This window comes from Manacus vitellinus, unplaced genomic scaffold (assembly GCF_001715985.3).
Source record: "Manacus vitellinus isolate BGI_N305 unplaced genomic scaffold, ASM171598v3 scaffold_32_pilon, whole genome shotgun sequence".
In the NCBI taxonomy this organism is placed as follows: Eukaryota; Metazoa; Chordata; class Aves; order Passeriformes; family Pipridae; genus Manacus; species Manacus vitellinus.
The window spans coordinates 6994345-7007240 of NW_021940460.1; the positions used below are offsets into that span (position 1 = coordinate 6994345).

The 12896-nt window shown below is 43.1% G+C and overlaps 1 protein-coding gene across 2 annotated transcripts in view; it reads right to left on the minus strand.

The window, feature by feature from the left end:
• Positions 1–12721, minus strand: part of FAM222B (family with sequence similarity 222 member B) — a 35966-nt gene extending 23245 nt beyond the window's left edge. The window contains exons 1-2 of one of the 2 annotated variants that reach the window (XR_001921162.2): positions 12483–12555; positions 10628–10738 (exon numbers count right to left, since the gene is read on the minus strand). Coding sequence is in view for 1 of the 2 variants with exons in the window: in XM_018076759.2 (XP_017932248.2) it covers positions 12483–12558 (76 nt within the window). In the remaining variant the exon portion in view is untranslated. Of the gene's footprint in view, positions 1–10627; positions 10739–12482 lie in introns of those variants that run through there. The other variant, XM_018076759.2, reaches the window with a different exon arrangement.
• Positions 12722–12896: the final 175 nt, after the last annotated feature.

A 12896-nucleotide genomic window follows, 5' to 3' on the forward strand; every position in this document is an offset into this window, starting at 1 on the left:
ACATGCAGGGTTAGATTTTGCTCCTAGACTCTTCAGATAAGAATCTGAAATATGAACAGCCCCATTCTGAAATCCAGTGGCTGTTAAGAATGTTTCTTCTCTGTGCTATACATTCTGATGGACGTCAAGCACACACATACAGGGGCATCCCATATGAAGAAAGTCTCTGACTGTTCAAGACTGTTCAAGACTGTTCAAGACTGTTCAAGATTATGGATTGAAAATGTCAGTCCTAAATCTTAAACTTCTTCTCCTCTTGCTACTTCCCTGAATGCCTCCTGATTGTGCAAAAGCAGAGTATTCAGGCGTCAATCTGAGTAGTTTGGGTGTTATGCTGACAATGTCTCCGGAGAGAGGAAGAGAAGAGATTTCCAATAGCTCAGACGCTCCCCTGTAAGGAAAGCTGCTACACAGCAAAGGAGATAAATAAAGAGGGAAAGTAACACACTGGAGAACCTTCTCCAAGGTCACGTCAGGATGCTGAACACTACCCATGTGCAGGGGAAGACGTGGGTGCCTATTCCACTACACATATCCATTCACTTGTTGGCAACAACAGTCCTCATTAAACCAAGCCGGTTCTCACCGTGAAAGGAGGACATCGGGAAGACGATATCGGCTAGTGAATACAAAAGGAAAGCCAGCAGAGGCAGTCAGTCCTGGATGGGTGCCCTCTGCAGCAAAACACAGCTCCACAGCATGTGCAGAGCTCCTGCATGACCCAGGAACAGCCAACAGGCTATCCCAGCCAAAAGGATGGACAACTCTGCTCTGACCAATGCTAACAGCTCCTGGCTTGCAGCAGAGAGGAGATTCCAGACCCATTTGCCAAGAGCAGAACCAGGATCTCATCGGGAATTGGGCATGTTTATAAATTTGCTGCTACTCAGAGTCACCTACAGGTTGCAGTTCCTCCTCGCTTTGAAATCGGGTCTGTGGACACGTGGCAGATCACTGCAGGCAGACCATACCACGAAACAAGAGCCCTGCACCCCCTAATATTGTATCAGCTACTGCTGTGCCCTTAACAAGAGTGTTTCTTGCCCGTTTCAGCAATCTGAAAGACACGCTGGGCAAAATTTCAAGCTATGACAAAGTGATCTTATCACTTCTGTGCTGTTCTCGCTACACAAGCCCCTGATTCAGCAGCATGTAATAAAATCTTCATTTGCATGAAAAGCACTCTCTGATCACAAAGTCTTCTGTTCGACAGCCCTCTTCCCATCCACAGCATAAAGTCGCAGGCACCACTGTCATTTTGCTGGTGACTAAGGTGGAATATTTTATTTATGGTTTATTTGGAGAGGCTCTCAACGTTTTAATGTTTCCTGAAAAACAGTATTTTTGAACTAACACAAAAGCTGCACACATTCCCAACTATGCAAGCACTGCAAAGTTCACACACTGGGCTTACACCTGTACTTTTAACAACCCTGTCACGTGAAGGACATTTCACATCAGCACACAGTGACCATGAACAGTTCTAAAATGTCTTTTGCATTCAACAAGTCCAGTCCTTTCCAGTTTGCCTTTACAGTGTTTGGTGTCACGACACACAGCACTCAGAGGATGTGTTTCAAAGGAAAGGAAGGTGTAGCCATGCAAAGAACAATGCACTGCCCACAAGAAGATTAATCGCTGTCATGGGAAACCAATAAAAACAAGTATCTTGTTATCTTTCTTTACAGAGAGACTGTTAAAGCTTAACTACGTTAGGAAACTTTTTCCTTTGGATTAAACCATGAGCCTAATGCATGTGGGCATCACACATGCCAGCATATGCAATTAATTGGCTCTCGCCTGATGCTGCAGGAGAAAGTCCAACGTTCCAGAGGCAGGATAAAACCTTCACGCAACCAGCCCATGTCCTCTCCTGCTAACAGCTCTCTCACCAAGGCCAGCCCCAGCTTCCTGTCCCGTGCCACGTAACACCCCCTCCCCATTTCCACCTGTTAATCATGTCCCACATACACACCCCAAAATCACACCCAGCTCTGAGCAAACTCAGCCAAAGCAGAAATACCTTTCATCACGTCAGCAGTGCAGTCCCCATTTAGAAACGTTTTCTTTCACGTTAATCCAGTGCCAAAACGTGGTGGTGTGGGCTGTGCTGATCCAGAAAGGGTGCTAAGGATGCTGCTGCCTCCTGTCTATCACTGAGCGCCTCATCTCGCGCATGGCCAGGCAGTGACGGCCCTGCGACAACAGGCACTTTAAATTGGGCAGCTCAGCAACACATGTACGCTGAATTTTTGAACAAGCTATTCTAAGCTGCTTTGCTAGCAATTTCTGGCCTGTGCAGTTTGAAAGCGCACGGTTCTGGCCCTCACAAAGAGCAGACCTGTAAATGACATCTTGAGGATTAAGCTGATTGAGATGCAATTTGCCTAGCAACCATTCATTAAGCAGAGTTCAGAAACAGGCCAGCAATCTATTCCACCTCCTTATCTGAGCAGTAAACAGATAACAGTCTCTACTGTGTCCTCTATCCTCCAGTTCAGACACATTGTAAACAGATTTTTCAGAAGTTTAAACTCCTACGGTAAATCTCCGAGAACAATCCTGCTCTCCAAACTCGAGGGATTCGGTTTCACCAAATGCCTTACAAGCGTGAAACAGCTCTGGAAGGAGGGTAATGTAAATCAAATTGTGAATGCATTTGCAGTTCCTGTGCCTCCAATATTTTCTCACGTCGAGCACTAAGAGCCCATCCTAGTCGCTAAAATAAAAAATTTTAAAAAATCTTAATCACATAGGCATTTGGCATTGCTATTCTGATCACTGAAAAAAACTCAATAAAAATCTTATTCCCTTCCTTCATCTTCTGCAAAGAATCGATTGACACTTCCAAAGTCTCTGATAGAGGCTCCCCCCCTTCAGTGAAGAAAACAAAAGTCACGTCCTCCCTCCCATTAAGCATTTTTTCCTCATAAAATAAGCAAGACAACGTAAACGTCATCAGTGAAAAATCAAACCAGCTATTTCAGCTTGAAAACTTTAGCTGAAAAGATTAAGCCAAATCATGTTTTTGCATAATTGTTTCCCTGCAAGAAACATCTGATAATATCCCATTCTGCTCCAAAATTAAACAACAAAGATTAGCACGGGCGTATTTAAGACTATATACCTGAATGGTTTTCCTTTGGTGTACAGTTCTTCTGGGAAATCACTGTGACATACAGCATGCTATTACAATTAAATATGCAAGAAAGAAGAATTAAACTGACTATGAATAATTAATACCCTACAATACTACTTCATAAGGAAAGTCTGGCTGAATATTCCCGCAGATGAGATATACCCAAACACGAGGCACAGCAGAGCTGGCAGCTTTACTTTTATGATGGGGTCTAAACCACTGAGTAACTTCATGGCTGCTACTCAATTCTAGAGAAGGTGCCAGTCGTCTAGGCCTTCTCCTACTGCATTCCCATCCAGCTCCAGAAAAAGGGGAGAAATGCAAGCCTTGCAATAGTTGCTGCACTGCTCATCTACATCCCAGAGGTAAGAGGCTTCCCAAACACTTTCCATTAAAAGGTATAAAGCAATTATCTGACTTCCCAGTAGAGAGAATAAAGCAAATATGATGCAACAATTACTTAGGTGATAAGATCAGGCTAAGGTTGTGAGAAAAAACAATTAAAAAGGGTTGCAAGAGCTAAGGAATGCAGTTTACTTTCCCAGAACCTCTCTTAACGACAAAGATACCATCAGCTCGCAGAGTCGACCTTCCTGTTTCGAGTTTACTGTTTTGGAGGCTGCAGAACATCAACTGTAGCAAAGCCACGGTTGGGTGGTGGGGTATGAGCTCTCCATCCTCAGCACAACCCTCTTCTATTAGCTCCTACTCAAGACAGTGATTAAAAATACGCTTTATTTGCACAACAGAACCCCTAAATCACTTAAAATTAATATTTACTGAAGTCCTTGTAAAATTGGCATTCAACTGTTGGCATTTTCCACCAGACTCCGGATGGATCACACAAATACACCTGTTGCAGACTTTCAGCTGGAAATCCCCAGTTCCTCTCCGTTTATCCAAGCAGCATGGCACACCAACACCCCTTCTGGAGACAGGCATTTGAAATCCAACCAACACTTGTGATCACTGGGGTGGAACAGGGCACTGCTGCTGTGCTTGCTGAAGGCGACAGCCCTACAAAGACGCATCCCTCGCTCTAGGTCCCACATTGCTCCAGGAGGGTCTCGCTCCTGTAGGATCCAACAGTCTTCCCTTCAAAGCAAACACAAATCGAGGGTCCTTCTGCGCACAGGCAAAGTCATGCTCGAAATATGCTGGCTTAATATTCATTTTCTATTAAAAATTAATAGGATTAAATGAAGCTCACAAGCCGGCAGGCACCAAGACACTTATTTTGCCGATGCACTCGTTGCCCGGAGGAGCGGGATGTGAGGGATGGGCTGCAGTGCTCCTGCAGGATGGTGGCCACAGGATCCATGTGCCTCAGAGGCTGCAGGGGGCTCTGCCCCACACCCCAGCGGGATGTCATTCCATCAGTGTCATGGTTACTCTGTCCCCCCGGTCAGGAACTGGTGGGAAAGGTGGAGCCCCTGAAGAGACCCTGGTGAAAATCCCAGCATCTTCCCATCTGAGATCCAGTCTTCTGGACACCGGCTCCAACCCTCGCCCACGCTCACACGTGCCCCTTTCCCACTTCCAGAATGAACCCCCTTGCCAATGAGCATCCTGCAAATACCCAGAGTTTATGTAAGCCAAGTTTAACCTTCAGTCCCTATTAATGTTGACGGAATAGGAAAAAAATTAATCATGGTGCAAGAAAAAAGGCAGTATCCACATTTCTAATTATACAACAAAACACATCGTGTGGCAATATTTCCAAGCACCTTGCTGGGAATATAATAGCCAATGGACTACAGCTTCCATTTTGAGCAGTGGATGCAGGAGTAACTTGGCACTGAGGTTGTCAGAGTTAAGGGATGAGGACATGAGAATTAAGGAAAATGAAGTGACATACGTAAACGATGATAACAAAAATGTTAATAATTAGAAAAACAGTCACCTTAAAAATTTAAAATTTCATGATCTCTCCTACTTTTTAATGGCTTAGCCTACTTTTTCCAACCTAATTTGCATGATCAAAATAGGCCTCCTGCCAGGAAGCATTAAAATGGCAGCCCCCCATTGAGACAAAACTCCCTTCACCATACGAGACTGAAGGACTAATAACTATTCCTAAAAACATTTTAAATCCATTAATGTTGTTTAGCAAACACTTATTTAGAATTAGTGCCGCTGTCTGGATTTGATCGTGCTCTACTAAAGTGTTTTATAAAAGCCTTTGAGGGAGGAGCAGGTACCTCCCAAACACCTGCACCGTCTCCAACCCTCTCCAAAGAGCTGAGCATCCTCACGCTCCTGCTCTGCACTGCTCTGAACATCCTCCATCCCAAAACCCCAAAGCATTCTCCAGTCTCAACCACACAATTCCCAGCCTCTTTGGGGTGAAGCTGGAAGCACCCCACCAAGATGCAGGGAGCAGCCAAACTGAAGTACACCAACCTCTATGTGCAGCAATTAATTCTAAAGCCAAAAAACCCAAGACTAGAATAATAATATAAATCTCAATATTACTGATGTACTGAAGATTTGGATTCTGGTACAAATATATAGTGCTTTATACAAATTTGTCTGAGCTATGTGTTATCCTTTCAATGCCATCTGCACAAAACCAGAGTTTTATCTAAGCACTGGATACTAAAATAAATCATTTTCTCCGTATCTGTGATCTTGTCGGAGACAGACGCCACAAACCTGAGAGCTGGCTAGTGCAGGCTTGTCTAGTCCCAAATAAAATTAGATCCGCATCAATATGATTTATTTTTAATAAAAAATAAGGCAAACCAGACTCCTCATATCGAAATAGCCTCAGCCAGCGCTCTCCCAGCCCACAGAAGACATAATGTATGGTGTGAAATTGTCAAAATAAAACTGGGATTGGCACTGCCATTTCCCCTAAGAAGAAATACCACAATCAAGAGACATGTTTTAATTGCCACACATAATGAAGGCTACCTGCTCATTGGTGTATTTACTCCTTGGTGTATTTACTGCTAACAAAATACAGGACTGTAAGGCTTGGCAGGGTATTTTCTGGTGCTTTTCGGCACGTCCACGCCCCGGCAGATCTTTTAAGAGTGAACTTGGCTCCCCAATACCACGCAGCAAACGACCCATCTCTGCCCGTCACGCATGAACGAGGTCCTTGGGCTGCACTTCTCAAAGCACCTCGTCCTGAGCGTCCCCTGTGAGCGGGGACCTCGCAGTAATTAGCACAATCTGATACTGCAAACTCAACTAATATTAACGCCGAGCCCTCAAACAGCACAACCCATGATTTGAGTCCGTCCCAGAAGACCCTTTGTTTCTACCTTTCAAAGTCACCAAAGGCTGGTAAATAAATTCTATTGTCCAAAAGTACTGCAATCAAGGGAAATTTCTTTCTTCTGGATGGATGTGTTCTCCAACCAGCAGCCACGACTAAAGGTTTATATAGGATCATGGGAAACACCAAACCTGTTTTATTTCCTTATACAGAGCAACTTCTAACATCTACACTCACTGCTGTGAGATTGCAATGGATTTCATTGGGCAAGACAGGCTGTCGAAAGTACAGATTATAAAAAATAAACACTAACCATTTTTAGACCTAACTTTCCTCCACAGACTGCATTTTATGCCATTTCACTGCAAATGTTACATCAGAATAAAATCAGATTTAATTGGCTCTTAAATAACTGAACAGCCACTTTAATTTTATTTCAATAGCAATAATTCATAAATCAAGCAGCTGAAATTCTAGCACAGAGTGACAAGTAAATAGAGCAGAACACACTGAAGGAGAGCACGAACACCACACGGTGAAAGGTGATTTTTCTTAAACTTCAGGCGTCGCCATTTTATGGACATCACAAAGGTACCGCCACATAAATACTTGGAACTAAAACCTGTCAGCCCTGGGATGCCACACAGTTTATCAGCAGTTACTGCTTAACAAAGACCAATGGATGAGATGATCCCTGCCCAACTGGAACTGCCAGCAGAGAATATCTGGGATTTTAACCGTGGATGCAATTTCCCTCATGCACACTAGATGGAAGTATGGAAAAATCTTAATTCTTTCCTGTCTCGACTTCAAATTTAACTGGTTGAAATGTTATGTCGGACTGTCACATTCTGAGACTTCTTTTGGTTCTTAATCAGCAACTTCACTGATAAGTTGTAACTAAAAAGAAATATTAAACTAAGCTGTGTTGGAAATTCACAGTAAATACAAGAGAATATACAGCAGAAATATTAAAGATATTATTCAGGCTAATTTCTGAAGTACACGCATTCCATTTCTAGAGTGTTTAAATAACAATCACTTATGAAATGCTTCAGAGACATTGAAGTTACAGTTTTCAAACGTTCAGGCTATTTTAACAAACATCACTTTGTTAATGACTAGAAACAGGGAACTGAAAAGATATAACAGGATTCATAAATGCTGCTGAAGTTTTGACTGGAAAAAACCCCAGCAGATTTGTAGAAAATAGTGGGAGAGGTACAGGGAGAGAGAGAACCTGAAGTCTCGTGGAACAAGTAGATCAGAGCAGCAAACCTGAATGGGATTAAATTACACACAAATTCTCCTGGAAACGATCTAAAAAGTGACTTGTTCCAAAACAATCCATTCCTAAATTTAAACACTGAAGAGTTCACAGACACAAAAACTAAATCAGGCGATAGTGTGACCAGGAAAAAGCTGTTTTCCCTCCCCTGTTCCAGCTTTTTCACATATTGATTTTCCTCCACGCTCATTCACAAAGGCTCAGCAGAGTTGTGAACAGTTTAAAGTCAAAGGATGCACAAATTACCGGCTCCAGGAATACATCACCCGTTCCAGGCAAAAGCTGAGGGCTTTGCTGTAGCTGAAGAAATAAAACCAACCCAGAATCAAAATAGACTAATGAGCTGGAAGTGAAGGGCAAGCAAATCCCTAATTTTCCCTGTCTGCAACAAAGCCAAAGCACACGACATTCCTCAAGCTTGTAAGACAAAAAATTGAGAAAAACAGTGCCTGAAAAGAAGGGTGAACGAAGAACAATACTGGATAAAAGAATAATAAAGGAGGCATGAAGGGCTCCCCTTTCCAGATGTTAAGAATACATGGGGTTTTTTTCATTCCAGGTTTAAAAAAAGATTAGCAGAGGAGGAAGTTTACTTTGGAGAGTGGGAGCACCTGCATAATTTCTTTTTTGAAAAAGGTTCATACTATGCTATTTCCATCCAATATATATATATATATATATATACACATACAGTATTGGCTCAAGACAGTCACTGTATGACATTTTTCAGAGCATTTTGTGTGCAGGAACTGCCAACAGAGAGGGAACAAAATGAGTGGCAAGGGAAAGCCACAGGAAAAGGCAGGACTGTGAGACTCACATCCTCCAACATGCATGCTCCAAGTTTAACATCAAGGCAAGGAGAGGGATAGCAGGATACAGCAAAGGATATGCTGGGGTCAGGAAATGAAAGAAGAATCCACAGCGCTCAACACTGACTTACGTGATGTTTTACCAATAAAAACAGGTAGGAATTTTTTTTTGCCCGTGGCTCCATCTTAGCCAGGCCAGGGAGATTGTCCCAGTACGAGAAGTGAAATTAGAGAGCACAACTGGATGCTGGATCCACCCTGAAGAGCAGAGCACGGCGTTTCACCTATTTCCACTTGCTCTCGCGTGGTTCCCAAATTAGAAACAATCAGAATCCTGCTGGAAACAATATACGGCACCTTAATTGGGTTGGCTGCGCTACAGACGTCAGCAATGTATCACTTAGTAGATCATTTTTTGACTGCCTTTTTTTTTTTTTTTTTAAATACTAAAAATAGCTTCACTTTCACGGTTCACCTTTTCTACCTCACGTTACTACAGGCATCGTAAAAAATTAAACATTCGCGCTCGTTGCACGCCGAGGATGCTGCAGAGCCCACTCCTGCTGGAGGCAGGATCTGACACCTAATTCAGCAGAATTATACTTAAGGGTTTGTCTCAAATGTGTTGCATTTACAGAGAACCTGTTTTCTAACACGTTTCCCCGTGGTACACCCATCAATGCATCTATTTAAAAGCCTGGAGCAGCTCAGTTATCTCTAAATACATCAACAAACCAGACATTCCACTGCTCCGCACATTCCAAGCACTCCAGAATCGCTGCACGGGACTTGGAAATTCACATTAAAAATCCCTCCCAGTTTTCATTCCCGCACACACCCCCTGAGTGCTACACCCCCACTATTCCCTACCAGGGCCACGCTGCAGCCAAATACATCCCTGTGAAATCATTCCAATAGCAAAATATCACCATTTTCTTCACAAACCCTGGAAACTTGGACTGATCTTCAAACACGGCATAAACGAGTCAAGCAATGAGAATATGTAAATGAAGCATAATTCCTGAGCACAATGGGGGAATAATTATAGCAACAATGTAACAAATAAAAAATGAACAGGGTGGCATGGAGAGACACCCAGACAGAATGTCCCAAATTAAGGAAAAGGAGTCTGCAGGGTCTACAAAGTCAGACCAGCCACGGATCATCCATAGGCTACAGTCACTGTTTTTTTAAGTGTCCATTTAAACCAAATTAATAAAACCATTGAAACCAGCAGCTGATGAACACAGCAGTCTCTGTCAGCTCCAGGTGCAGGCAAACTGAGGCCAAGCTATGCCTAGTTTGGATAGCAAGATCAGCTTTTGAAAGAATACAACCCCTTGGAAAAATACCTTTGGGTGAAGTTCAGAACAACTTTTCTGGATGTCCATCAGCAGAAAGGCTGTTCAGGAGTTCTGTCAGTACTTGGAAAGCAATTTTGTTTAGAAAGAAAAATGATGAATAGTGCGACAAACTCATTTTAGCATTCACAGTCATAGGGGTCACAAAATACAATGGGAAAATGGGAATGTGGCATACCATACAAGGAATAAAAATCTCAATTATTCACTTCAATCCCCAGTTCGAAAGCATTTAAAATACTGAAAAATGGGGGATACACCCATTGCAGATGGAGAAAACTGCAAAACTTTTACTCATCCTTAGGAGTATCTTACCCAAAAAACAGCCTCAGAGGAGTCAGCAGGTCCTGGTTACAGTGTACAGCACAATGGAGTGACCTGTTACTCACCTGCTGGGTGTAGCATTTCACTGAACTACATGTTCTTAAAGCAATTATTTAAAAGTGCTGATCGTCTGTTAAATAACTCGAACAAGTCAGGCTGTGGCTATGTGCTCAGTGGTGTATTTAGCAATCCCATAAATCCCAGAATCCTGGAAGTTACCAAGCTTTAGAGAAATACAGAGTGGACATTACTGCATCTCACACTTCACAGATCAGTGACTCTCCCCTCACTGTTACCTCACTGAAGAGGTAGCAGCATATAGGATATAAAATGTTTTGGTGATGAAGGTTTTGGGGTGGGGGTAGCCAGAGCAACACCTCTACCTCCTTCCCTCCCATTTCCATGTGCTGGCCAGTAATGAGTCAAGGTCAAAAATGAAGAAAAATAGAGATGAATGGACAAACCAACGTGGAAAAGTGTTGTACTGGAGACAGCTATAAAAGTTTCTATCCCACACCCAGGCATTTCAGCAGGTGCTGGAGAGGACACAAGCTGAGGCTCCTGCACGTCACACAGCAGTCTGAGCTTCTGGGAAACACAGATACTTCAGTCCTTGACAGAAATCCTTACTTCTCCTCTTGATCTGGTAACAGCTCCCAGAAGCACAGATATAAAAGCTCATCTATCAGAGGACAACTTGAAACAAATACAAATAAGACTTAAACGAAGGCAAATATCCAAGCTGCAGAGAACACAAAGGTTCCTTAATTTTGCATTTGGAGAAAAAACCAATACTACATGGACATTCTCCAACATATTTTTAATGTTATTAACAGAAATAGCACCCCAGGCTGTGCTCAAGCAGAAAAAGTGTGAAATTGTTTGCAATGTGGAGTGAAAAGGGGATCAAAAATACCATCTTCTAAAATGGCATTTATTTGGTGCTAAGTGAATTATTTATTCAATTGAGAAGTTCACAAAGTGACAGAGGCGTAAACACAAGCGAGGTCACCACTTCATGTCAGTATCAAAGCTGATCCCTAGCAGAATTTAAGCACCTGCCTTTTCTTTTATCTCAGCACAAAATGAGATTTCTTTCTTTTTTTTTTTACACTTCAAAAGCCATGTAACACAACAGAATACATGCCAAGCATGCAGGAACAGAGCATGCCAGCATCTTTCAGCAATCAGCTTTCCCTTGTCATCCATTATGTCAGATTTATCTATTTTTGCTTAATTCTTGTTCCAGCAATACGCATCCTTCCTCTCTCCAGACTATCAGGCTGCTTGGGCTGGAACTCAATACAGCTTCTTAAAATAGTTGAGAAATATTGAAAATACTTGAAGCGATGCCTGTAAATTACAGCCAATTCATCAACTGATCCTCCAGCTCCCCAGACAAGGGTCAGTTCTGATTTCCTCACCTCAGAAAGTCTAACCAGAGTAAATATCATTTAGGAAATGTACACCCTCTCTTTTATGGGAACATTTTTCCATGGAAGCTTAGATCCTGTGTTAATTTCAAATCTTGACCTCTGTTTGCTCTCTTACTTGCTTTTGATCCAAACCTTCCCCTGCTAAAAATTAATAGTGAGTTCATCTGCTTTCAAGTTTCCTTTCTTTATCATTGCTTTCCCCCCCCAAGTTTCCAGACCCTCTGAAATGACTTTACAGGACACCAAAAGCACCTCAACACTCTCCCTGCATCCTTCACTCCCTGCTCTCTCCACCTCTAATATCTCTAAGACCCTTCAAGAGCTACTACCTACTGCTTTATGTACCTACTTAAATGAACAGACTCCAGCAAGTTCAAATTCTTAGGCTGAAAAAAAAACCCTGACCAGAAAATACACACACTGAAAGGAAAATGCAACTATCATCACTCTGTTCCCTCAATGCCTGTGTAGCACCGAGCACGGGATTTTCTCAGTCAGCTGCTGAATCAGATGAAGTTTCCGCTGCACACGCACACACACACACAGAGTCAGGAAGCCCTGACACGTCCAGGAGGATTTACTCCATCACAAAGTCACCACCGTTGCTCCAGCACAAATGACATCACTCAGGAACCCAACCTCATCCTCCTGAAAGCTCCCAGCTCCCTCCTCTCCCACAGCGACCGGGGCGACAAAGAACCGGGTCTGTGCAATAAAGAGGGGAAAAAAGTATTGCTGCAAAAAGTTTTCCCAAGGAACTTATGTTTTCTTGAGACTGTGGTTAGAGAGAAAATTAAGGACCGTGCTAAGAAGCGAGTAGAACAAATTATGGCTGAACTGATTAACCTGCACCTGTGATTTACCCTAAACTTGTAGCAAGTGATGAGAGGTGATACCAAGGGAGGGTGAGGCGTCCGTGAGCTCTCGCAGGTGCTGCTCGGGGAGGTTCACACGCTGCAGAACCAAAACCATTTCAACACTTTGCTGCACGAGTGGACTGAGAACAGAGGAGTCCAGCTCTGCAGTTTTCTCCTTCTTCTTCTTCTTCTTCTTAAGACGCTTAAAAATCGGTTGGTAGGGAATAAAAACGACGGATGATTTACTGACGATATCTGTGCCCTGCCCATGGCGAGGGGGCTGGGACGAGAGATGGTCTTTAAGGTCCCTTCCAACCCAGACCAGCTTGCGATTCTCTCGCAAAAGGACACTTTTCTTGGGGAAAGAATCACACAAAGGATGTGCTCGCACTGCGACCGCAATCCCCCCTCTCCCCTGACGGCACTTCTATCGCGATGGCTGGCGCACTATCG